Source organism: Salarias fasciatus, chromosome 1, assembly GCF_902148845.1.
Source record: "Salarias fasciatus chromosome 1, fSalaFa1.1, whole genome shotgun sequence".
NCBI classification, from domain to species: domain Eukaryota; kingdom Metazoa; phylum Chordata; class Actinopteri; order Blenniiformes; family Blenniidae; genus Salarias; species Salarias fasciatus.
In genome coordinates, this window is record NC_043745.1 from 1,551,257 (window position 1) to 1,578,443 (window position 27,187).

Sequence of the window (27,187 nt, forward strand, 5' to 3'; positions counted from 1 at the left end):
GTTTTTGGGCTGTAGAAGGAAAGTCCAGGTCACCTTCCTTCAAGCAGCTGAGCGTGCTGCCAATCACACTTCACAGGTATTTACACTGTCACAAAGTCACAAACAGCTGGTTTCCTGTTCCACAAGCTCCTTGCTGTGGTAATCCCAGAGAAAGTCCTGCAGCCGGAGCTCCACACAGACACATCACTGCCAAACGCGCAAACCCCAGCAGGAGGCAGGGCTGCAGATACCAGGCTGATCAACACCATGCATGTCACAGACTGAGCCAGGGTGAATGATGTTCTGCATGTCCACGTACCGTCCAGACGGGGTTGAATTCAGTATTTCACTTCAGTGTTTCAATCTCACATCAAAGCTGGGGACAACAGAAAGAAGACCAATCCGTTACGGTGAAGTTCTGTCTGGTTAGCACCGAGTCCGACAAGAGAACGAGCAGTTAGGAATTCTGCACTGCAGTGTGGTGGTCACGCCGCATTGTGTTCACACTGATGAAATGGTCCTGGTTCACATATCATGCAGCCTACTGGGGAGTCCCTGATCTTCACAACACACACAAACAACTGTTAAGGCATTCAGACCTGGAGTCTTCACATCACAACACTCGCAGAGAAGACCTGGAGCGGAGTCCACACTGCTCCCTATGATCTCCACGGTCCTCTACTGACGCTGAGCAGCATTCAGAAAGATCATGAAGCTGGTGTCAAATTACAAATGCTGTTAACTGTTGAACGAGAAAGTGACCAAACGGAGAAAGTCTTCTACATTAAACTGGAGTGTCTGAAGAGACATTAGAGATCACGATGTTCATAAGTGTGAGTTGAGGAAAGCTGCTTTAGGGCCGAGGTCTGCAAACTTTATGGCCTAGAAAGGCGTTTTTACCAACTTCCTACCCAATCAATGTGTCTAAAGCTCCAAATCTTTGTCTAATTAATCAAAACGGGATGTAACAACCAATGACAATATAATGTTGGCCATGCCGAATGTAATAAAGCCATTATTGAACTAACATGTCACGAAGGTCATCAAATATTTAATACAAACATGATCGAGGGTGTTGGAGAGCTGCAGATAACAGAATGAAAACGAAATCCAGCTGATAAGACCCCGTTTAGACGACAACATTTTCAAGTGAACACAGAACACCTGCGGCGTGTCTGGTGTGCGTTTACGCATCCTGGTTCCAGTCCAGACTCTCCTGGATTTGGTAGTTTTAGAGTTGACAGCCACTGTAAGCACAGTCCAACTTGGTGGTCTGTCCGTGTGAATGTCTGAGTTCTCTGTTGTTCATGTTTAGAGTTCATTGTTCTCTGAGGTTTCCAAAACCAACAGCACCAACTAGTGGTTTCAGTGTAAATGGACATCGTTTTCAAACATAAACTTGTGTTTTCACTTCAGAAGTTGTGTAAACGGGGCCTAAATTGTGGTTTCATTTCTCACACACTGAAAACAAACAGAGGAGATCGTCTTTGGGTGAAATGAGACAGCGGAGAGGATCAGGAGGACCTGGGCCTCTCATGGAACATGACATGTAGCAGCCGTTTGCAATCAGAGGGGAGAAACAGCACATTCAGCTCGGTCAGAAACAGCAGGAGAGGACGTGTTTCACAGCTTCATCATCCTCTGCACGCCGTTTCCATTTCACTCTCAACATCCAGCAGAAAAACACACACAGATCCACTTCATCAAGAAACACTTAGATTTACAGTTTTTAAAGTCCGGGTGGTGAAGAGACCGTCTCCCAGAGGAGGAGGACCTGTACATGTCTCCACTGGACACTGGCTTAGAGTAAAGTCCACAGCACAGAAATGAATCTCCATGAGGCCGGGGAAACCAGCTTCAACCAGAGAAGAGCTTCATGCTGACAGTCTGCGGTCAGTCCCATGAAATCCTCCCAGCAGGGAGCTTCTCCTCCAAACTAGTCAAAACCCAGGTTTAACAAATGAAGTCATCATCTCCCACCAGGCTTGAGAAGAATTTCATAAACTCACCGACTGAATAAGTGTTAACAGAAGGACAGCTGGTAAACTTCACCCAGAGCCTGCGAACGAGGAAAACCCCGGTCCCGTCCAGAGCAGCTCACTGCCAGTCCCCAGAAAACCTCCACCTTCCAAATGTCTCAGCTTGTTGTTAAATGACGGAAAGTTTTGTGGTTTAGTTTCTATTTTGTTATTGTCAACAAATATTCACCAAGCAGCCGAACAGAACAGCGCCCTCTGCGGGAGTAAAGGGGAGTTACAGCAAGGCACAAAGATTTTCATCATCATGACTCAAAGAAAGATTTGAGTGTTTACAATGTTTGCTCCATTTTAAGCTTTAAACTGCTCGATAAGTCCAAGCACTGCTGTGGTGTCACATGACTTGGCTAATCCACTCATCTCTCTGTAATTACCCCGATCAACGTATTATCAACCTGTCAGTCACTGTCCACACTGACAGACGTCTATACTTCATTCCAGGCAGCTCATATATTCCAGCAGTGCTAATGATCCAAATGGTGAGTAATTTAAGGCTCGCTGTTAAAAACATGAGGAGGAGAAATCCTGCACAGAAGGAATGATGGGATCTTATCAACGGGAGAACATGTTCTCCTTAAAGTGACCTGTTATCCTTCTGGTTCCCTTCCTGTGTTTACTGACACGACAAACCCGACACACCTCAGAGGACACATTCTGACCTGGAGTTAAATAATCCCATCATAATCTAGAAACTCCACAATTTCATTCAAGTTCTTTTTAAAAAACCTGATAAAGTTTATATTGACAAGGAGAAATAACTACAATTTCAACATTATTCCATTTTAAACGATGCACACTGAAGTAAAAAACCTGTTTATTCCAAGCATGGACCTAGTTTTTGAACTTTGTTGCCACGTTAAAAGACAATGTTGACTCAAATAAAACTGTGCAGCTCCAGGAAATAAAGCAGAAGCAGCAGCTACTACAAAAAAATACATTTCCACATTTAGAAAAGGTAATCCAGGGAACCAGAATGGACCCTGTGGAGGTTCAGCTGTGGCCCCCGGGCCCTATGTTTGACCTCTCTGCCGTAAAGAACAACTTGCACTGGAGGACTACTGAAATATCTGCTACGATCTAAATATCTAATACTGAGGCATGAATTAGATCTTAGCAATTATTTTAAGTTCATTTGTTGACAATATCAAAAATGTAAAATATCCTCTTTCACCGTGTTTGATGAAGTCTGCTTTCACTTTTTCCAGACATTTTTTAACAAGCACAAAAAAAATGAAAATATGTTCATTTGCAAGTGATTTAGTAGTGAACGCTTCATGGAGTCACTGATGTAGAGTCACTACAGAGCAGCTTTACAGTCACTATAGAGGAGCTGTAGAGTCACGATGGAGATGTATCCAGACTGACAAATTTACCAAGAAGAAAACAGTGCAGAAGTTGTCTTACATAAAATAAGGACAGCATCTTTAAGCAAATGAGTTTGATGAATCCCATGTGACCACTGATTAGGCTTTCATGGCTCACAGTGTATCTCGGTGCAGAATGGCTCTCAGTAAAGTCAAAAAGGCTTTTCGGCTTTGCCAAACTTTGGACTGTGGCCCAAATTTTCAGTTTGATTTTTAGATCATGGCATCAAATTACAGGGAGTTTGACCTTTATCATAGGCTTCAACATTTAATTCCTGCAGAACGTTCAAACAGACCTGGAACAGACACCATAATCACTAGCTATGCTGGTTTAGTCTCAGAAAATGACTGCATGTGCATTTTGGCGGCTTTCTGCCATGAAAGTGTTGAACACATTGATCTGTGCCCCCCCTGTGGAGCTCACCTGTTCCTCTGGTACAGACATTTCAAGGACACTTTGTTCAGAACAGGTATTGCAGATGCAGTGTGTCCCACCCTGGATGGAGAACCTCATCACTGAGGGCCCCACTGAGCCTCCACTGGGCCCCTACGTCCCCTGGCCTGTTGAGCCATGTCGCTCCTCTATGCTGAAGGCGAGGGTCCGAGAGGGGACGTCCCCTCTGCTCTCAGAGTAGAGGACGAGGGTCCGAGAGGGGACGTCCCCTCTGCTCTCAGAGCAGAGGACGAGGGTCCGAGAGGGGACGTCCCCTCTGTTCTCAGAGTAGAGGACGAGGGTCCGAGACTGGACGTCCCCTCTGCTCTCAGAGCAGAGGACGAGGGTCCGAGAGGGGACGTCCCCTCTGCTCTCAGAGTAGAAGATGAGGGTCCCAGAGGGGACGTCTTCTCTGTGTCCTGTGAGCAGGGACATCCTAACGGAGTCTGGGAGTTGGTAGAGGGTGAGATGGGGGACAAAGGCCCCAGAGGTGAGTAGCGTCTTAGAGTTACACCCTTCAGGTTGACGGCAAGCTCCAGAATGAGCTTCCTGGATGCGCGGGGGGGGCATGGAGGTATGGGGACTTCAAGGGCGGAGACAGGAAGTCCACTGCGGGGGGAAGAGTCCCTCTGATAAGGTGTGGGGGTTCCTGAGTTAGACACTGGTGAAAGCTCGTCCTCCTCAGGACTGTCCGCTGAGTGGAAGGACAGAGGGGAAGCAGGGCTCTCCGGGCTGAAGGGGGGCAGATCCTCCATGGACCTACAGGGACCCCCACCCCCCCCAGGTCCAGGCCTGGCCGGGGGCCCCTGCTCCTCCACAGTTCTATAGCTGTGCAGACCCAGTGTGACCTGTGTGGGCCCGGGGGGGTCCAGCAGTGGGGCGTGGCCTCTGACCCGTCCTCCGCTCTGGAACAGGCGGCTCCACAGATGACCGAGACGTCGTCGGGAAGAAGAGGAGGAGGAAGAGGAGGAGGAGGAGGAGCGGCGGGTGGAGTGGCGCCGCATCTGTCTGCGCATTGCCAGCCGAAGGCTCTGCAACATGGAGGCCTGGAGGAGGAGGAGGAGGAGGAGGAAGAGGAGAAGAGAATTAGTGTGACTGAGAGGAGTGTTTGCAGCAGGGTGGCTGCTGGTCTCATGGTGGTCCTACAGAGGTGCTACGGTGGTGTTAAGGTGGTCCTACAGAGGTGCTACGGTGGTGTTAAGGTGGTCCTACAGAGGTGCTACGGTGGTGTTAAGGGGATGTTGAGGTGGTCTCACATTGGTCTTTAGGTGGTATTATGGTGGTGCCATGGTGGAGTTAAGGTGGTACTAAGGGGGTTTTAAGGTGGTGTTTTGGTGGTCTTAAGGTGGTGTCACGGTGGTGTTTGTCAGGACCCTATGGGTCCCGCCCCCTGGCCAGGTCTCCCATCCTCTTCTGTGTCCTTCCATGTGTTCTTCGTCAGTCCCACCTGTGTCTGTGTCTGCCTCACCTCATGTCACTTCAGTCTTTCAGTTGTTCCGTCGACCCGTCCTGTCTTGTCCCTTGCCCAGCCTATAGTGTTGTCTCTGTCTTTGTCCACTGCTGGTTCGTCTTGCTTGGTTCCCCGGAGTGCTTCAGGTTTAACATGCTACCTGTGGTAACTTTGTTTTGGGCTTGGGCACCCCTGGACTTGGACTTCTTATTGAATAAATTCTTCTCTTCCCTATCCTCGTGGGGTTTGCTTTTGGGTCCATTCTGCGGTCGTGACCGGACGAACCCGTCAAACATGGACATGCGGCTGGACCTGCTCCAAAGACTTCAGCACCGCCCAGCAACCAGTAGATCGTGGAGCAGGTCAGCTCACCTGGTCTCTGGTGCAGCTGATCCCAGATCTCAAAGCCTGTAGTCTCCAACGTAGCTGGCCCTGGCTACTCAAGCCATCAGTGATGGCAGCTCCACCCGCCTCAAGCATCGTTCTCGGCTGGCTCAGTCCTACAGCCTCTGGACCCGGGAGACCACTGCTCTTCCACGGGGCTGCCGGTCTCCGAGGACATCAGCTTGCCTCTCTGCTTCCACCTCCTGACCGCCTGACCGCGGCATCCCAGCCACATCCTCGGTGCCAAACGGCAGCTTCCTGGCTGCATCCTTGGTGGCTTTCTGCCTCCCTTCTGGGGCGGCTCTGCGCTGTTCTGAGCCAGCCTTTGAGGGGCGGGGTACTGTTGGCTCTGTCTCTGGCTCTGTTTTGGTTATGGTGGTCTTAAAGTGGCATTATGGTGGCGTTATCATGACAAATGGATTTTTAAGAGCTTTTACCAGAGCTTTTTACTATTGCAACAACACATCATCAGCAGGGTAAAACTAACCTGTCTCACCACGGTCTAAACCCAGCTCACGCTCCCCGTTAGTGGGTGAACAATCCAACGCTTCACAATGATAGGAAGAGCCGACATCGAAGGATCAAAAAGCGACATCGCTATGAACGCTTGGCCGCCACAAGCCAGTTCTCCCTGTGGGAACTTTTCTGACACCTGCTTACCTCAGAAAAACTTCAGTTCAGTCAGCGTTTCTCTTCACTCATTCATATATGTATGTAATATATATGAAAATTCAGTCTGACCTCTACTCTCCCGACTGGCTAACCAGCAGTACACATCAGGCGGTGGAGCCAATCATAAAGTGAAAAGTACACATGCGCAGCATCGTAGGTTTCTTCAGGAGATCCTCTTACCTACACAGACTTCCATGTACTGCTGCTTCACCGAAAACTTCCACAAGATGGCGCCACATATAGGCACCGCAGATATATACTTGCACATTCATTCAGTCAGCAGAGGGTCTTCTCTGCATCATATGCCTATGCTTGTCGTGATCATGCTGTCATGCTGGTTCTGGGGTAATGTGAAGTCCAGTTGTTCAGACGTCGGTGTTGAAAACATGGCAGATAGAATTACTAATATGTCATATTATAAAAGCACTGTGTCGTGGTAGGGGGGCTTAAATAGCTTATTGTTGACTGTAGGTGAATTTCACGGGCTTGGAAAAGCAGGATACTGCTCCTTTGAGGTAGTTTTATGGTGGTCTTAATGTGATCTTACCTGGGTGGGGTTGTACACTGGGAAATCCTCCACTGGGGGGATGAGACCCTGAGCTATTAACTGGCCGTAGGAGGGCGGAGCCTCCCTCTGAACAAACTCCGCCTCCATACGAGTCATCTGAGTCTCGAAGGCTCTGTGAGATGAAGAGTTACAAAGTATCTTTAGAAGGGAAAAACACTTTGACCTTCTGCCTCTGAAACTGTGGAGTGTCTGCCCCCACAGGGCAGAAGTAAACTTCATCCATCAGCAGCAAACCCACTGAAGGAGGAGACGTGCAGTGAGACAGTGGACCTAACGAGGTTCTGTTATGTCCACATTGATATGATGCTGCAATGCATGCTGGGAGGATTAACCATCCTGTTTACATCATCAAGTATCTTATGATGAAGATAGCAGCACGTCACAGGAACTTGTGCAAGCTGACTTGTTGAGGATTTCCCAGCAGCAGGCAAAAAGAAAATGAGGCTGGGGTTAAATTACCAGCATTCAATGCTGCAGCTGGTCTTGTTGAGGCAGAACTTTTCACCCTTCAGCAGTGAAAGCTAAGGAGCAGATCGCCAACCCAAAGTGGAACGAGCCTTCCTGACCTGTACTCTCTGGTCCGGAGCGAGTGCAGCTTCAGCGCACAGCCGAGGGCGATGACCAGCAGGAGGCTGCACACCAGGCTGCCGATCAGGGCGGCGGTGATGACCTTCCGGGGCACGGCGGCCAGGCAGTCCCGCTCGTCACTCCCGTCCAGGCAGTCCTCCTGGCCGTCACACCGCCACGTCTCGAAGATGCACAGGTTGGTCCCGCAGTGGAAGTTCCCGGGCTGGCAGTCGAAGCAGTTCTTCTCGTCCGACCCGTCCGGACACCTCTTCTGGTTGTTGCATCGCTCCGAGGGCGGGTAGCACACCCCGGTGCCCCCCTCGCAGGGGAACTCTCCCTCTGGGCACACCGGGCAGGCCTCCTCGTCACGCCCGGACGAGCAGTGCCAGTAACCGTCGCAGCGCTGGCGCTCGGAGTAGCAGCCCTGGTCGCTTCCACAGGGACGCTCGCCAGGAAAACAGTAACCTTTGACCTGGAGAGGAGCAGGACCGAGGAACAATGAGACACCAGGAAGACCGAGTCTTCTTCCAGAACATTCACTGCTTCATCAACCCCAACTCTCAGAAAGCCGTCAGTGGCTCAAAGTCAAAAACAGATCGCACATCAACAGTCTGCACTCAACTCCGCGGCCTGTCGGAAACCAGACTTATTCTCACTTTCACCAAATGCTGAGCCGCAGACCCCGTTGTAACCACAGAGCAATGAAGAGCAGCCCAGTGTTTGTAGCGTTGTTGCTTTGTGATCCGTCGACGTGGGCACTTCCTCTCATCGTGAAGCAGAATTCAGCAAGCGTTGGATCACACCGCCATGAGACAGGCGAGTTTACCCTGCTGATGATGTGGTGCTGCAATAACTGTCAAACCAAACCAAACAGTTTCCACATCATTTTACTGTTTTTCATTTATGCTCTGTCAGTTATTTTTACAGTTTAGTGTTTGTTCTGTCACATATATAGTTTGGCCTTTGTAGTACTTTTAGCTGTTTTCAGTGTTTTGGACATTGTGTGTGTGGATTTCCTTCCACGGTCCAAAAACATGTATATGAGGTTAACTGGAGACACTAAATTGCTTCTAGATGTGAAAGTGTGTGGCTGTTTATCTCAGTGTTTACCCTCTGATGGACTGGAGACCTGTGCAGGTACCCGTCTTTAGGATGAGGGATGGATGGTTCTGTTGCTTCCAGTTCTTGAGGTTGTTTTTGTCCTTCTGGCTCTTTTCTCACTTGTTTCAGCAGTTTATGCTGTTTTAGTCATTTTAACTGTTTGATGTTTGTGCCGTTTTAGTTATGTCATCAGTTTTAGTCGCCATCCTGCTTTGAAGGAGTCATCAGAGATGAGAGTGCCACTACAATCTGTTGCCTTATTGAATGGTGCAGGGAACCACTACAGAGGAGCCGCAGAGCCACATCTGGCCACATGTGGCAGCAGGTTGGAACCTGTGGAGGACATGGTGAGTCCGTACCTGATAGGTGGCGTTGAAGCCATGTCCTGGGCTGCGAGGCTTGGCCACATACAGGACGCTCATCTGTCCCCGGCTGGACTCCAGTAAGGCCGGCCGCCGGTTGTTGTGGTGGGACAGGACCTGGAGCAGGAGCTCGGCGTGCTGGATCAGACCGTCGTACACGTGCAGGGAGTCTCCGGGTCCCAGCTGCAGGTCCAGCTGCAGCACGATGGGCTTGGGGTCCTGCGTGTCCAGCAGCCAGGAGCACCTGAGCTCCGTCAGGACGCTCCGGTTGACCCGGAAGAAGTCCGGGGAGGCGAACGAGCCGTAGAAGTTCTGCAGGCGTTTCCCACAAGTGGTGTCGGGGCAGCCCAGCTCGTCCGAGCCGTCGTGGCAGTCCCGGGTGCCGTCGCAGCGCAGGGCGGCGGGCAGGCAGCGGGTGGACTGAGCCTCGGTGCACGGCAGCGCGCCGGACGAGCACGGGCCCGCCTGGGCCTCTGTGGGAGGCGGCGAGCAGCCGCGCTCGTCCGTGGCGTCGCCGCATTCGTCCTGACCGTTACACTTCCAGAAGCGAGGGAGACACTTCCCGTTCCCACACAGGAACTCGTCCGACTGGCAGCTGCTCTGACCCAGGTGACCTGCACAGAACACGGCATGGATTCTCACACCCAGCCAGGCAGACAGGACACCAGACCATGCACACACAGGCAGAACATGCAAACTCCACTACTGCAACAACAGCACCACCACAACTGCTGCACTACTGCACTGCAGTGTGCTGTTACAGTGGGATCCGCCAAACAGGAGGAACTACACTGTCACATTGTGTTCTGCTGGAGTCCAGCGGAGGGCGGAGCAGGAAGTCTGGTCCAGGAAGAAGGAACAAAGTGATAGAGGTACAGCCATAGAGCCTGATCATTCACAGGCAACTTTTAAATGGAAGTACAGACATCTATTTATATACATCTATTGTGCTTTATCGTGCTATTATTCTATTCTTTATAAATGTAGAAATGCTGTCTACAGTTACAAATGAAATGCCATTGGTGTCCTGTCTCATGTTATCACACAGCAACATTTGATTTAGATTTATGTAGTGTTTCCTGGTTGTAATCTATTCTGTCAAGAGTCCATTGATTTCATTAATCATCGAGACAGTTTTGTCCAAATTCTTTGTTATATTAAAAAAAGGTTTTTAAGTAATGTAATAAGGAGCTACTTTTAAAATATCGCAACTTGGTTACTATTTTGAAGAAGTAACTAGTAAATATAACTAATTACTTTCTAAAACTAACTTGTATAGCACTGCTCACGAGCTGTAGTGCCTCTCTTCTTGTCTGTGCTCTCTTTCTTGTAGTCTTTTAAAAGGGAGTTTGTAATTTCCAGTCTCTTATTCTTGCTCATGTGGAACTGTTGGGTTTTTCTCTGCAAGTCTCTTGAAATGACTGTTTTGTACTTGACACTAAATAAATAAAGCTGAATTGAATTGAATGTTGAGTTGAGTTTTACATTTCACAGTCATAATAATTTAAATGAAAGTGCAGAATATGAACTAATGATAACATTTACCTTAAATGCTTAATAGTTTAATTCAATTTTATGCACTGAAACAAATTTTGCATTAAACGTGCAATGAAATATAAAAATACAATTAAAATTATAAAAAAATAATTACAGTCATTCCTATTTTTCATTATCTAAGAAACTTTCCCTTTAAGCAATCTGTCGTCTCCATCAACAATGTCTCGATGAAGATTTTGTCTTTCCAAAAGAGTTCCGGGACGGAACAAGGTTGCCGACAATCAAGCAGCTCAACATTTTGTTTTTTATGACCGTGCTGCTGGCCGTGCACCAAGGGCCACTGGCCGTGCATGTGCACGTGCATGATGCACGTGCGATGTCGGTCGTGTGCATGCACGCCGTGCACCGCTAGGGCGACGTACCTCAATTGTTTAAACTCACTTAAAGTGTCCCCAACTGGCAACCTGCGCTCTAAATGATGTCATCCGATCTGTACAGCTGCTCATTTGCATATCTAGGTCAAACTGAGCTTTACCACCAAGACCAGAGACGGGTGTAACGGCATCAAAATAAACACAATAGTTAGTTTTCCTAATTAGTTACTTTTAAAATATTGCAACTGAGGTACTAACTTGGTTACTTTTTTGAAGAAGTCACTAATGAATATCAGTAGTCACTTTTTAAAGTAACTAGCCCAACGCTGGTTATCAGCTAGCCTTTTCACGTCATTCCCAGGTTCTGGGGGGAATGTCTGGTTCTTCCTCCCAACTCTCTAGAAACACTCAGCCTGCTGCTTTATGGAGGGAAATTGCGTTTCAGCACAGTGCAGTCAAAGGAATTCCATCTCAGCTCTTTCACACATGATGAAAATACAAAACCTGGGTTTCAGTTCAGAGCTCAGATGAAACAGTTTTCTCTGTGAAACATGATGAACATTGAGGTGGACGCTGTGCTGTGAAGCTGCTCCCCATCACAGCGCCCCCTGCCGTACCTCGGATGTAGGACAGGCGGAAGCCCTGAGCCTGGCCCGAGCTGTTGGCCTGGGAGTGGAAGTAGAGCCACACGCGCCCCCTGGTGGAGATGAAGGGTGGAGGCAGCACGGAGCCACACAGCCGGGACTCTCCGCTCCACGAGGGCATCAGCAGGAGCCAGTCTGCCCCACAGCTGCCCGACTGCCCCACGTCAAAGTCCCGGAAGCTGCAGCCAGAGGGGCAACGCGTCAGAGTGTGTGTGTGTGTGTGTGTGTGTGTGTGTGTGTGTGTGTGTGTGTGTGTGTGTGTGTGTGTGTGTGTGTGTGTGTGTGTGTACGGGTTTTTCTATTCTTGTGGGGACAATAGGAAAACCTGGCACGATGTGCCTCGTGGGGACATTTTTTGGGTCCTCATGAGGAGAAACAGTGTTTTCTTGACCAAGTTGTTACTGAAAAAAGTAAAAGTGCAAAAACATTTCTTTAGGGTTAGGCTTTGTTTTGGTGTGGGTTAGGGTTAGGGTAAGGGTCAGGGTTTGGAGTTAGACATGAATGGGAGTCAATGGAAGGTCCCCACGAGGATAGAAATACAAACATGTGTGTGTGTGTGTGTGTGTGTGTGTGTGTGTGTGTGTGTTTCTACCTGATGGTGATGACCTCCCCCTGACCCCCCTGGATGTGCCAGCTGCAGTTGACCCCGGCGGGGTAGTTGAGGGGCCAGGAGGGGCTGTAGATGACCCCCCTCCGCTCGGTGTGGACCTCCACCTGCTCACTGCAGCCTGCTGGAGGAGAACATGACCTCAGCTCCACCCTGTCTGAACACTCCATCAGCTGCTCCTCATCAACACACACACACACACACACACACACACACACACACACACTTCTCTGTGCTCTCCCATTGTTATTGCTTGGAGTGTATTGTTCTCTGCAGTGTGTGTGAGTGTGTGTGTGTGTGTGTGTGTGTGTGTGTGTGTGTGTGTGTCTACCACAAGTCCTAACAAGTCACTACGGCTCATCATCTCCAAAAAACATGAAAAAACCAGAGTTCAACAGCTGAAACTAAGAGGAAAAACACAGGAAGAACATGCAAACTCACACAGAACGGCCACTACAGTGAACCTCTGAAAGCTCTTCCGAAAGCCGCTGACATAGAGACACTGAACATCAGCTTTCTGCTTCTTCAGCTCCTGAACAGCTGACCTGTGTGTGTGTGTGTGTGTGTGTGTGTGTGTGTGTGTGTGTGTGTGTGTGTGTGTGTGTGTGTGCGTGTGCGTGTGCGTGTGTGTACCACCACAGTCAGTTACCTCAGCAGCATTAATGGTTCTGTCAATATAAAAGCTGCAGGGTGGTGCAGTGGAGAGCTCTGTGGGCTCATGAGTACGGGTTCGAGTGTGGTGCACCGGTGAGTTTCTCCCCCCTTGTGTGTGCGTGTGCGTGTGTGTGTGTGTGTGTGTGTCTAACCCTGATGTGGATGAAGCGGCACAGGAGATGGATGGGTGGTATGATAGCGGGGGGGGCTGCTGCAGAGGAGCAGTGATGTAATGCTGATAGCAGCATCACATTGGTGAAAGAGCATCCATGTTTCCACACCGAGCCCGATCGGTTTCCACCACAGATCGATGGAGACCACTGAGAGTCTCCATCACAACAATGAGAGCAGCTGACTGCACGCGAGCAGGAGGAGCAGGAGGAGCAGGAGCAGCGGGCTGACACTGAGGAGCAGGAGGAGGAGGAGGAGGAGGAGGAGGAGCAGAGATTTCTCACCTGCACGGAGCGCAGAGGAGCAGGAGCACAGCAGCAGTCCGAGCAGGAGCAGAGGAGGAGGTGCCATGCTCCTCTGCTATTCTCTGGGACTCGATCTCCTCTGGAAGATCTGCATGAGATCCAGCGAGGCTTCGGCATGTGTTTCCAGCTCTCCCTCCCTCTCTCTCCCTCTCTCTCTCTCTCTCTCTCTCTCACACACACCGACAGCTCCTCAGTCAGAAGCTGCAGAGAAAAGCATTGTGTCCTCACAGAGACTCCAGAGTGAAGCTGCATGCACACACGCACAGAGAGCTGCTTCCGGTCCCAGCTTTCACAATAAGAGACATGCCACAGGACTTCCTCAGAGTAACAGTCTCAGGTTCCAATCCAGTAGTTTTAGTGACTGATGGCCAATGTGGTCTCAAATGTAAACCGTACAATTTTAGGTAGCAGAGCAAGGTAGACTGACATGTCCCAGAGTGCCACGTGGTGGCGCAGGAGCTCACACCCTCACCCTATTGTGAGAAGGTCATAGGTCATGGGCCTGTCTTTGTGGAGTTTGCATGTACTTCCTATGTACCTCACACCTCCAAAAACGCGACTTTCAGGTTGATGAATGAGATGTTTTGCAGATGTGGATGCAGATCACAGTGTCAGCTGGGAGCGCCGTGCCATGCTGAATTGGATAATGTGGGACTCAACCCAGCAACACTGGTACAAATATTAATGGAGTGGAAACTGGTCAAGAACATGCCTGGCATATTTCAGTGTAAACTGGTAGACACAGATGAACATTCGGATCAAAATGTAGATCATCTTTATCATTCAGTACAAAATCATCCCTGAGCAAGACCCTGGAGCTGCACCAGCAACCCCGCAAATCTCATCTACATTTTGACTTGTTCTTCTGTGGACCGGGTCTGCTGAAACAAATTGTTCCAGTCAGGTGTGATTTTATGTGCAGCCTCAGTTTCATCAGACCTAAACTGTCTCCAGCAACTTTAGCTGTGTTTTTGTTGTTGTTGCTGTTGTTGTTGTTGTTTATTACTTTGTATCCATTGAAAGCTTCTCTGGAAATGTTATCCCTTCCATTTACTTTTCCCTTTGTTGCCATTTAGCCCTTTCATCATATTTGTAATTTGTTCAATTCTCTCTGTTTATCAAACTTCCCCATCTATTTTATGCAAGTGACAGATTTCAAACTACTCACATTTTTTTTAATGTATGATTTATTTATAGATTTTGAGCAAGGAAACAAGCAAGTGGATAACATCAATATCAAGTATCGGAGGCCTACACGAAAAAGTATATATCCACAAATATTAACAGATTTATATTAAATGTGGCTAATAACAAAGAGAACAGAACAAAATCAGAAAAAAAGAAAAGACAACTACAACAACCACAAAACACACACACACACACACACACACACACACACACAGAATCTACACTGACAACAGTGCCAAGTGCTGCTACTATTGTCCTAGCAAAAGATGTAAGTCCTTTCTGAAATGGGTACAGGGGTCATGAATAAAGAACAAAGATCGTGGGTCATGGGTTAGTTCAAGTGTCAGTGACAAGACATGATGTTGAAAGGGTGACCAGACTTTACAAAAAATATCGTCAGAACCTCTAAGAGGAAACTTAATTTTTTCCAAATTCATAAATGAAAGCTCATTCCTTATCCAGTGAGAGTGGGTAGGTGGGTGAGGATCTTTCCAGCACATAAGAATGGCTCTTCAAGCCAGTAGTGTGAGATAAGCAATAAGTTCTACATAATAAGATGGCAAAGAGTGGAGGGTTGGTAGAATCCCAAACAGAGCAGTCATGGGCAATTTTGGAACTGTAACACATGAAATAGTACTACTCACATGTTTAACGGAAATATGACATTTGTCTTCACCTGTGAGATGGACGTGACTTAAAAAAATTACCGTGTAAAAGAAAAAAGATAATTAAGAACAACTGATGAAGTTTGTGAGAGCTGCCAGTACAGATGAGCTGCAGAGTCACTAGAGGACAGTGGTGGGCCGTCAGGGCCTGCAAAGCCTTCTCTGCTGGCCTAAAAAGTATCTGAATTACAGACTGATGTAAATTATATTTTGTCCATAAATAATTAATAAATGATTCCAAACGGTATGTTCCAGTTCCTTTCATAGTTTTCCTGTGGTTGCGTTGCTTCCAGACATGTTTTTTTCATATTAAATCATTTAACCAATCAGATTTCAGGCATCATCTGTTGCTAGGGTCAAAGAAATCTGCCCGAGGCCTTCGCAGTCCGTTCTGATAGCCCAGTAAAGTAAAGTGAAGCGTCAAGCAGACAGTTACTTCAACCACTGCTAGAGGATCTGTATGTGGGCTTACTGCAGAGGAGCCAGAGGCGGCCCGGAGCTGCAGGAGGTTTTGTTTTGAAGAGACAGCTGTCTGACTTCCTGTCTAACAGTGGACCCGTCTTGCAAACAGACAAAGTGCCTCATATTTGATTAATCTTCATGTCTGATTTCTAAAAATCAGAAACTACATATGGTTTTAAGGTGCAGATGACAGGGGCAAGTAGAATCATGTTTCTGGGTAGAAGTGTCCCTTTGTATTACTGGGACCAATTTTTACCTCTCACTGCTGCCCCCAGATGGTCAAACAGAGACACTGCAACACTCTGTAATAGTTCAGTACAACAGCACCTGAAGTAGATTTAAGTTTAAAAGGACAAAGTCTGCATGAGACAAACAATAGCTTCGTTCAGTGAAAAGTTCCATGCAGAGTTTCAGTTAAATGACGGAAACTGTCAGAGAAAGAAAAGGCACCGCTGGGATTCGAACCCAGGATCTCCTGTTTACTAGACAGGCGCTTTAACCAACTAAGCCACGGCGCCGCTGATGATGCGCGATGAAAAACGCGTTTATAAAAATGTTCAGACCTTCTCCTAAACTTGCAACTAAACTCACAGAGTCAGTTGTTCAGACAAACGTTATCCGGATCAAAATTATCCGGATTTGGAAATCCCCTTTTCTGCTGTCCAGGATCAGGTAATCCGTATAATTTCTATGCTGGTTGTTCAAAGCAATATTGGATTACATCACTCAGATCCAGATACAGTTTTGAAGATTACCAAATCCGGATTGTGCTCTGTGTAACATGTCTCAGTGTGGGCGAGACGAACAAGAACAACAGGGAGAAGAGCCAACATGTGGTCGCTTTCAGGTTTGATTGCGAGACAAAACACGAAAGTAACAGAAACATCACTTCTATTGATCACTCCTTTTACGATACTGCAACTGTGCTTCAACAAACACATTGTGGATATTTTGAAAAACTCATCGTCTAACTTGCATAGCTGCTCATTTGCATATCAAGGTCAAATTAGATGGTGTCATTTACATTAGGTGCGTTCACGATGGCAAAGCCAGAGGCAGACGGAGCTAGACGAAGCAGACTGCGCAGCCGTGGGGCGGAGTTATAAGTCAGCCTCCAACTCGGACAACCCTATGGTTCTCCATGTTTGTGTTTCTCATGACTCCCACCGTGGGGGGTGTTTATTTATGCAAATGAAGCGTACTGTAACCTGGTGTTTCTCTATACAGCATGCACTGTCTCTTTAAGAGTCACGACAGTAACTTTTGCCTTACGGCCATAGAGCGGTGATCTTCAGTCAATCAATCAGTCAATCAGTTTTTTTTTTGTATAGCCCAGTATCACAACAGTTGCCTCAGAGGGCTTCAAGATGTTACATTGGTTTTGTAAAAATTTCAAAGATTGATAATGACTTGGATAATAACAATGAATCACAGTGTAGTGTCTATATAAACAGTCCACAGACAGAACAGAGTGAGAACAGTCCACAACAGCTCGTCAGTGACTGAACTAAGTAATGTTACAATGTTAAAACAATAAAAACAGTGAATAAGCATAATGTTAATATGTCAGATTCTCAGTAACGAGACAAAACGAAGCAACCACCGCCTTAGACCCTCACATCCGGCAAGAAAAAACTCCAAAAAAGAAGAAATCTTGGGGAGAACCACAGTATGGAGGGATCCCTCTCCCAGGGACGGACAGCTTTGGCAACAGCTCACATGAGACAATAAGAAGTAAAGCCTAGGACTATGTTAGGGCGGCTGTGGCTCAGTGGGGAGAGCAGTCGTCTGACAATCGGGAGGTTGTTAGTTCGCATTCCTGTCTCCCCCTGTCTGCATGCCGAAGTGTCCTTGGGCAAGACACTGAACCCTGAATTGCCCCCAGTGGATGGACTGAGTGCCTTGCATGGCAGCCGCCTCTGCCGGTGTGTGAATGTGTGTGTGAATGGGTGAATGTGATAATACAGTGTAAAGCGCTTTGGTCTCTGCTAATGCAGATGAAAAAGCGCTATATAAGTGTAGTCCATGTTGAGTACAGTCTGTTGGATGGTCCAGCACAGGAACCACGGATCCCAGAAGTAGAACCGAAGCCAGTCCGCGGGCAGCACCGACAGGATCTTAGAGCGGGTGAGCTGTGAACATAGACTCCAATGCTGCGTGGCGAGAGCAAATGGCTGAGCGGTAGTGAGCCTCCACGAGCCGTCTTGCTGTTCAAATTTGATCATCACTTCTGTCTTCCTGCTAGTGGCGTGAGGGATCGGAGCCAGGCCGTTACCTCGTGGTCCCAGGACTGATCAAGCACTGTCATCCAGCTCATCACATTTGCCACTTGAGTATCATTTTTTTAGAGTATTTCCTTTGGGTAACCAAGTTTTATTTTCTTTGATGGACGTCTTTTTTTTTTTTTTTTTGAGTGAGGATTATCCAGATCTGTGCATCTCTGAGACTTAAGAACATTGACTGGTTATTCAAACACAGGGACTGAAAGAGACAGTACAGAGATCTATATTTGCACTGAAATGACATTTTTCACAACTGTTTCAAATGTGAAACTGTTTGGTTGTTCATATTGGAGTCTAAGAAAAGTTGGTTTTGTTTCTTTGTATATGGATCCGTTTAATCTGTTTTTCTGACTTCATTGAAATGAAGGGAGATCTTGAGTTCGTGAAGATACGTTCCAGTCCATAAAATATTTGATTTCATTTTATAGGACTTAAGTAGCATACTACAGCCAGGACCCAGAATACATTTCCTTCTGAGTAAACTTTGATCTGAGCTCATCTTTGTTTCTGTTTGAGAGTGATATATTGATACTCGGTTACATTATCATTGATGAGGAGAGGGCTGGGGTCCAATCCCCCGCCTGTCTGAACCAGAGAGGTGGGCCAGGTAGCGGTGAGTTGCTCTCCAGCAGCTCACAGCGGCTCCTCTGTGACCGATGTCGTTTGGGTCTCACCAGTTTTCGATGCCCTACGTAGGTCCTACGTATCAGTGACGCCGGGCCAAATCTGGGCGGGGCGGCTCAGAGGTCTTCCAAGTCTGCCTCTGGCTTTCTCACGTCGAACGCACCTGATGTTGAAACTCAGCTAGGAAAGTTCTAAATGACGTCATCAAACAGAAAGAAGGAACCATATTTTAGTGCAAAGTGAGAAATCTTACTTTGTATTCATCCTTGCAACAAACTAATTTCCAGGTTTGCTGAAGTGGGGGTAATGTGCAGTTTTTGTGGAGATGAGCCAGAGACGATCCTGCATTTGTTTTGTGTTTGCCAATCATCTACTGTATTCTGGAGAGACGTGGAGAAATGTATCTGATGTACACTGTGAAATTTATTTTATATAAAATTGTCTGTATGCCTATATTTTCAATAAAGATTTTTTTTTGTGGGGGGGATTTGTGCAAAGTGAGAGATAGTCATAGAGCCCTGATCATTCAAAGGCAGCTTTAAGTGGAAGTACAGACATCTATTGGTATACATCTTGTTTGAAAATGATTCCATCAAGTGTCCATTTATTCCATTAAGCAGAATTTTTAATTAACTTTTTTTAATTTACCTTTATAATTTAACATGTATCCTAACGCTCCATTAAGAGGGATCCAAATTTGACACAACACATTTTTAAAAGAAATGCAATGGTTACTTCACCTAACAGTTTGTTGCTTTTAAATTTTAACTGTTACTGTTCTGAACAAGTAAGTTTAACTAATTATGTTTTTAAAGTAACTTGCCCAACACAGCTTTAAATGTTACAGAAAAAATAATCAGAAAGCAAAATCCAGAGTATTGAAAGGGTCCAGAGTCAGAAGAAATGATCTTAGTTATATCTGAATAAAAGAGAAGACACGTGTCATGGGATACTTCAAATGTTTATTTCAGGACTCCATATACATTTCTGCAGAAGTGTGCTGCTCCACTGGATGTTTGAAGTGCAGGAACCAAAGCTGTGAACATGCACATGGTCTCAGCACGGATACAGACTATAGCTTTTCTCTTTTCTCTTGGGTTTAAAGTCACACACAGCAGCTGATGAAACAACAACTTCAATCTTATACACAAGAACCAATTTTCGGTTGGAATTAAAATAGAAAGGAAAAAAATATATATACCAAAAACCTACAAAGAAAATAATAAAGCTGTAAAAATCTGAAACAAAATCCTACGAATGGCGCCGAGTCCCGATCTGCTCTCAGCGCTCAGCTCCACGTCTCATTGGTTAGCTTCTTAAATTAACTCTTGTAAATACTATGGGAACAAAATGAAGGACAGCTCAGCAAACAAGAAACATTCTCCTCAAAGACTGGTCTCAGTGTGGGCGGGGGGGCAGACACACACACGCACGCAAACACACACACTCCTCTCTCTGCAGGTGGGAACTGGACATGTGACTTGTGATGAGCTGCAGCAGACTGTGGGGTGGGGGGCCGTCAGGTTACTGGTGGGCACACTGGACCCCCGGCCCGTGGTGGCCCCCCTCCTCGTCGGAGCTGTCGTTGTACGCCTCTCTGCGGCCGCCCGCCGACGAGCCCTGGCTCACGTCGTAGTCCTGCAGGTCCACCTCCTCCGTCTCCCCGGTGATGAGGGGGGGCTCCGACCGCGAGGGCAGCATGTCCTCCAGCTCCTGAGAGGAGACGAGGACAGAGGGTGAGCAGACGATCCTGTTTGGACGCCTCGTGTCTGGCGGAGGCGTGCGAGCCCCCCTCCTCGCAGCCTGTCCTGCTTTCCAACTCAATTATAGACACACTGCGCCAAAAACGGAACCGGGACAGACCGAGCCCCGGCCAACCGGAGCACAGCCACAAATCACTTCACTGATATCAACAATGCTGTGAATGTAGACGAGTCGGGCTGGCGAGCGGGAGCTGCAGCTAACGGTGGATCCATCAGGGTCTCATCAGAACCATGTACAGCGAGACCACCTGGTGAGACCACCAGAACAGCTCTGAGCCTCACTCCGCACCGAGAGGTCAGCATCACGTTTCCATTCTAGTTTCATTTTTTTAATGTTGCAGCTGTAGCACCTGGAGCTGTCCAGCTTTAACGTCACGCAGCGTCAGAATGACTACGACTTTCTAAACCAACCACCAGTGAGAGCCAATGAGGAGAGGCTGAGAAGGAAAACTCCGTACCACCAGTTTCTCCGGGCTGATCCAGTTGTTCTCGGGGAACTGGACCTCGAACTTCACGTACAGGTCTCCCTTCTCAAAGGGGTTTCGGTACTGCGGCATCCCCTCTCCTCGCACCACCCTCACCGAGCCTGGAAGAGATGGAGGAGTGTTACACCGCCGCGGTCGCTCAGCGTGGGAGGAGCTCCCACTCGGTTCTCTGAGGGGGCAGAGCAGCGCCGACCTGGCTCGATGACTTTGCCCGCCGGGTACTTCACCACGATCTGCCGGCCGTCTAAATGCTTGAGCATGAACTGGAAGCCGCACAGCGCCTCCACCAGGCCGATCTTATGGGTGATGAATATGTCGTTCCCGTCTCGCCGGAACGTCTGAGAAGCCAGAGCCAGCGTGAGACGCTGCTGTACAACAGGGGCCTGCAGGTGTGAGCGTGCTGTCCTACCTCGTGCTCCTTCTCCTGCAGGACCAGCACGATGTCTCCAGGCTCCACCCCCGGCGCCTGGTCGGCTTCTCCTCCGAAGGTGATCTTCTGGCCGTGCTTCATGCCCTTGTCCACGTGCACCTCCAGGATCTTCACCTCCTTCACCACCTTCTTCCCCTCACATTTTTTACAGCGGTCCTTCTCACTGATGACCTCCCCTGGGGGGTGAAAGACACGGTGTGGGCGGGGCAGGGAGTGTGTGCTGCTGTGGGCGGGGGGACTGGGAGTGTGTGCTGCTGTGGGTGGGGGGCAGGGAGTGTGTGCTGCTGTGGGCGGGGGGCAGGGAGTGTGTGCTGCTGTGGGTGGGGGGCAGGGAGTGTGTGCTGCTGTGGGCGGGGGGCAGGGAGTGTGTGCTGCTGTGGGTGGGGGGCAGGGAGTGTGTGCTGCTGTGGGCGGGGGGACTGGGAGTGTGTGCTGCTGTGGGCGGGGGGACTGGGAGTGTGTGCTGCTGTGGGCGGGGGGACTGGGAGTGTGTGCTGCTGTGGGCGGGGGGCAGGGAGTGTGTGCTGCTGTGGGCGGGGGGCGCCTGCTCACCTTCGCCGTTGCAGTCGGTGCAGACGGACTGCATCTGTTGGACCATCCCCGGAGCCAGCTGTCTGATCATGATGCGCATGCCACGCCCCCGACACGCCGTGCACTTCTGTACGGCCCCCGTCTTTCCCCCCTGCCTGTAACACACACACACACACACACGCCTGGCTTTTACAGGCTGAACAGATTCACCTGGACACACTGACACTGCAGTCAGACTCACTTACCCATTACAAGTGCTACACAGTACATTCTTGCTAAGCTGTAGTTTGGTTGTTTTTCCATTGTAAAGGTCCTCCAGCGACACCCTGCACGCACACACACACAGCATCAATCAGCATGGGAGATTCAGTGGTGTGGTGTGGTGTGGTGTGGTGTGTGTGTGTGTGTGTGTGTGTGTGTGTGTGTGTGTGTGTGTGTGTGTGTGTGTGTGTGTGTGTGTGTGTGTGTGTGTGTGTGTGTGTGTGTGTGTGTGTGTGTGTGTGTGTGTGTGTGTGTGTGTGTGTGTGTAGGAGCAGGGTGTTTACTTGAGTGGGTGGACCATGTCGTCCCCTCTCCTCCGGCCCCCGTTCCTGGAGCGACCCCCCTGTCCGCCCATGAAGCCGAACAGCCCGCCCCCGAAGATGTGGGAGAAGATGTCGTCCATCCCGGGGCCGCCGCCGCCCCCTTCCCGCAGGCCCTGCTCCCCGTAGCGGTCGTACAGCTCCTTCTTCTCGGGGTTGGTGAGCACATCGTAGGCAAAGCTGATCTCTTTAAACTGGTTTCAGAGACAGAGACAGGAGGAGGATCAGAGCCGAGAGACGTCAGGTCGAAAGAACACGGTCGCAGGTCACTGATCATTTCACAGCTGTGGTGAGAGCGAGCACACAGACAGAGGCTTCACGGAGCTTTCACTCCATTTCAGATAAACATTTTTATTTTTATTGGAGTTGCTGCACTAATAAGTGTGAAACTGACCCTGCTGTAAATCCTGCTCTGTTCCTTCCTTCACTTGCCTGTCAACCTGAGAAAGACCCTGAACACCCCGAGGAAGAAGCACATCCAGAGGACAAAGGACAAACTCATCCACCTTGACTCCAGGTGTATGGGTCCTAAACATTATACAAGCTTCAGACATCTGATCTGGTTCACTCATCAGTTCCCTCTATATACAGGAGAAAACTTTTTGATTTGTGCCTCTGCTGCCGACGTCTTCTCTCAGCTGATTAAATTCCTTCATTGTTGGAGGTCAGGGTGTGTTTCAGAACAGAGGCTGACGACCTCCGACCTCAGGAACCCCGACAACTTCCGACAAAACCAGGAAAGCTTCAAAATACATGGAATGCTGGAGAGTAGCTGAACAAAAGTCAAAGGTAACGGAGGACAAGTTACACAACCAATCCACAACAAAGTGACCTAATGTCCAACATGTTGCTCATGAGTTTAAATCTGAACAGATACTCAATTCAATGTGAATTCCTGAGCATCGTATAATTTACAAATGAGCCAATTTAAACAAGTTTTCCATCGTCCTTTTAAAAATGGGATCTCGGCACGTTGAGCACTGATGAATGACTTCAGGGAGAAGATGCAGTAAAGCTTCCCCTGCCGGACCGGTCCTGGTTTGTTCTACACCCTAGACGAGCGTCTCCAGCTTTGTGTGTGTGTGTGTGTGTGTGTGTGTGTGTGTGTGTGTGTGTGTGGTGTTCAGGATGGAGAGGCAAAAGAAGACAGCGACTGTCTCCACGGCGGAGAGCTCTTACCTTGTCACCGGCGTTGGGGTTCTTGTCAGGGTGGTACTCTTTAGCTAGCTTCCTGTATGCCTGCAGATGAGAACAAAAGCCTTATCACCTCACAACCACAACAGTACTCAGAATGACTCAAACGCACAAAAGGAAGCTTATCTGACATGGACACGATCACACAGGCCTCCACAACCAAACCCAGAAAACCCCATCACCAGACTGCCTGAACGCCGCCAAGCAGCCCTGAACCCACAAATCACTCCTCAGTGGTTTCTGGTCCTGAACATCTGAGGCCAGCGGCTGCTTTTCCACCACGTCTCTTTACTCCAGTCAACACCTTGATTTTCCATGTGAGGGTGGCGATACGGAAAAAAAACTTAACATTTATAATCATCTCACAATATACTCTAAAAGGTTAAACATGGGATATGTGTGTGTGTGTGTGTGTGTGTGTGTGTGTGTGTGTGTGTGTGTGTGTGTGTGTGTGTGTGTGTGTGTGTGTGTGGGCGGGGTTAAGCTCTGTTCAGGGTCTCACACCTTGCTCCCCTCTCACCAAGGGCAAGTTTATGCTACATTTTCAAGTATAAACATGGAACCTTTATGTTTTGTTGATCTGATTACTCATCAATAGATCTTTAAATGACTGAGAACGCAACTTTGGGACAACAGCTGAAACTTTTTGAAAATGCCTGGGCTTCATCGCCATATAGATGCAGGAAGAACTGCTTCTGGTCCTGGTCCTGCTCTCCAAGGATGGACAAAATACTGCTTCTGCACATGTTCAGTGATGGACAACAGAGCACTGTTAGCCTCCAGAGAATCATGACTCCCAGTCCAGATTCTGGTCCCGGTTCCAGTCCAGATTCTCCTGGATTTGGTAGTTTTAGAGCCGACAGTCACTATAATAACAACACTGTTGATGTTTACAGTGCATTGTTGCATGTGGCGTGGTTTCACCATAAACAGCATCGACTAGCAGCCTGGCAGGCTAACTACAATGTTTTCAGGCTACTGTTGCCATGGAAACGCCATCAAAAGCTAAACTCTTACGAAACTTGTAGAGCACACCAGCCCGTTCTTGTGATGTGAAAAACCACCACACTGGATGTTAATGGAGGAGGAACCTGGAGATCTGTCCATGTTCTCAGCTGGAACAAGTCTGCGGATCGCTGCAAAAAAGTCAACCTGCTGTCAACTTCTGACATGAACACACTTTACTTTTACAGTTCTAATATGAGCTCATGAGGGGAAAGGTCAATCTGAACGGTTCAAAGTGCTTCCTGAATTAAAGGACGACATGGAAGAGCTACAGAGTGTGTGTGTGTGTGTGTGTGTGTGTGTGTGTACAAACAATACATAGGTTCAATACTGGGCTGTACTGGGTATTGATATGGAATGATGCTTTCCACAGCAGTTATTCACACACATTTGTCACATTTCCCTGCTAAATGTGCGGAGCACCCCAGATTTGCATTAATCCAGGTTGATTTACACTAAAGAACTGTGAGCACGCAGATTAATTTAAATCCCTCTGGAGGTTTTTAAAGAGCAGAAGCTGACGGGCCCACCGTTTAACCAGCTGGCTGGGAGATAACCGTATCTCCGTGACCAGGCTGCTGGAGCTCAGATCAGCCCCGGTGAGGCGTCACACGAGAGGCCGGCTCAGGCGCTGCATTAGCCGGCTAGCTCAGCGAGCAGGAGCCGCTGTCTGGTAACCGTGTCACTTTTAACGGGCCGGTTACAGCCGATAAAACCACAGGAAGAGTCCCGGTGAAAAATGCGGAAAGAGCCGCTGACACATCGGCTGCAGCTCAGATCAGGCCGGGAGGACCGACACATGAAGGGCCGGCTCAGGCGCTGCTTTAGCCGGACAGCTCAGTGAGCAGCAGCCGCTGTCTGGTCACCGTATCTCCGTTAACAGGCTGGTTACAGCCGATAAAACCACAGGCCGGGTCTCAGGTGTGAACCTGCGGGATCAGGGGGCTTACGAGGCGCCTGGAGCCCAGCCCAGCCCCGGAGGACCGTCACATGCAGGGCCGGCTCGGGCTAGCCGGCTACCGCTAGCTAGCAGCGTGTAGCGACGCATTTCCTGATTTTTAGCGGCGTCAACTTGAGAACCGTGCTGCGGCTCCGCCAGCGGCTTCAGCCCGCAGAGAGCAGCTGCTCTAACGGGGGGCTCCGTGGCCGGTTCCCTCACTGGCTTTCACAGGCAAAAACGAGCTGATTCAACGGGTGGCTCCTTGACCGTCTCCGGGACGGAGACCGGCTGCGCGAGCGGCTTTCCCAGGGTCGAAACGTGCTGCGGCTCGGGGACCGGCTGGGTCCTCCGCGGACCTTTACCTTCTTCAGCTCGTTCTCCGTGGCGGACGGGGACACTCCCAGGAGGTCGTACAGCTTCGTATCGGCGACATTGGCCATGGTGTCGCGGCGGACGTCTTGAGCGGAGCGGCGGATGGACAAAGAGACCGAGCCGGGGCGCAGTGTTTGCCTCCACTGCCGTCTCCGCTTCCGGCCTGTCGGAGGGAGCTGCGCCCGCTGCTGCGCCCCCTGGAGGAAGCTGCCTGGTACTGCATGTTGGTCTGCTCCTTCCTGGCGGGGAACCTGCTGCTCATACTTGAATTAAATCAACAGCAGGTGGGTTTTGACAGTGAGCAGCGTTTCACAGGTCGTGGCCACTGCATCCAGTAATCAAACTACCAGCTGGAACTCCAGCCAGCTTTGCTGTTTTACTGAGAAATGATACCTGGTGGAGCTAGTGCTCAACTGATCACATCAGGGGGTCAGGTTCCAGATTTAGACACCAGTCCTCGTGATAAAAAGGATGTTTAACATGTCAGATGGAGCATCGTATCATTTCCAGGAGTCCTTCAGCACTCCACTAGATCTCAGAGGTCAGAGCTCCTTAGTACCCCAAAGCTACTATCAAAGATATCTAGAATGTCATCAAAGCTAGAAGATACAATCTTCCTTCCAACTTTAAAATGGGCAGCTGACCTACCCAATAGCTTTATAAAAATGCATGGTCACAGATATGTTTAAATACCTTTAAAATAGAAAAGAACTCAGATATACAACTAATACAATTCAAAGTTCTGCATAGAATTCATTATACGAGACAAAAGATGTGGGGGAAGTTCTGTTCCCCCAAGACGTCATCCACAGACTCCTTACTTCACCAGGATGCAGCGATATGCTGCCGGTCGACCCTCTGCCAGCCTCTGCCCCCTCTGACCTTCACAGAGGTCAGACGTCTTATTTCAGGATCACTGTCACGTCTGCATGATCAGACTCGTCTTTCAACCCTCTGCACTTTTCATATTCTGCATGCAGACACAGTCACTGTCTGATCCTGTGGGGTGCTATTACTCATGGCTATCTGTTAGGTTTTTCCTAGTTTTTTCCCAGGTTTTTTTCTGGTTTTTAGTTTGTTACATTTCCTCAGCTTGCCTGTCAAATATAGGCATCCTGAGTAATTGCCAGTTATGTTTCCTAACAAAGCCTTGGATGAAGTTGACATTGCTTGGCTTTCACAGGCAGTTTTAAGCACGTCGACGAGGGCAGATTATTTGTGTTGTCCTTGACGCGGGTGACTCCTACCTAGCTTCTGTTTTCCAGTGGCTGAAAGACTTTGTTCACAGGCTTCTCACTTTGTCTTTCCTTGTGGACTTGGCCTGTGACTCTCACATCCAGCTTACACTCCTGCAAGAGGGAGAAAATGAAACCAACATACTTTGCATAGATTCCAGGGGTTAAAACCAAAAGTTTCCCTTGAGAAAAAATGTTTTTTTTTTTTTTCTGTTGAAATCATTGTCGCATGTGTGAAGGGTAGGGATGAAAAAGAGTCCAG

At 48.7% G+C, this 27,187-nt stretch overlaps 2 protein-coding genes and 1 non-coding gene across 3 annotated transcripts; all 3 read right to left on the minus strand.

The window, feature by feature from the left end:
* Positions 1-3,961: 3,961 nt before the first annotated feature.
* On the minus strand, positions 3,962-21,943 carry lrp3 (low density lipoprotein receptor-related protein 3). The gene is made up of 9 exons (XM_030093458.1): positions 21,931-21,943; positions 19,125-19,129; positions 13,148-13,295; positions 12,024-12,162; positions 11,405-11,610; positions 8,914-9,530; positions 7,453-7,925; positions 6,866-6,998; positions 3,962-4,858 (listed from the first exon to the last, which is right to left on the minus strand). The coding sequence occupies exons 3-9, from the start codon at positions 13,212-13,214 to the stop codon at positions 3,962-3,964; spliced, it is 2,532 nt and encodes an 843-aa protein (XP_029949318.1). The 5' UTR covers positions 13,215-13,295; positions 19,125-19,129; positions 21,931-21,943.
* trnat-agu (transfer RNA threonine (anticodon AGU)) lies at positions 15,928-16,001 on the minus strand. The gene has a single exon. It is a non-coding gene; the product is annotated as a tRNA-Thr (tRNA).
* On the minus strand, positions 19,332-25,869 carry dnaja2a (DnaJ heat shock protein family (Hsp40) member A2a). The gene is made up of 9 exons (XM_030092718.1): positions 25,681-25,869; positions 23,359-23,418; positions 22,144-22,373; positions 21,844-21,924; positions 21,620-21,753; positions 21,047-21,243; positions 20,831-20,975; positions 20,611-20,738; positions 19,332-20,102 (listed from the first exon to the last, which is right to left on the minus strand). Exons 1-9 carry the CDS (start codon positions 25,756-25,758, stop codon positions 19,914-19,916), a joined length of 1,242 nt encoding a protein of 413 aa, XP_029948578.1. The 5' UTR covers positions 25,759-25,869; the 3' UTR covers positions 19,332-19,913.
* Between the last annotated feature and the right edge of the window lie 1,318 nt (positions 25,870-27,187).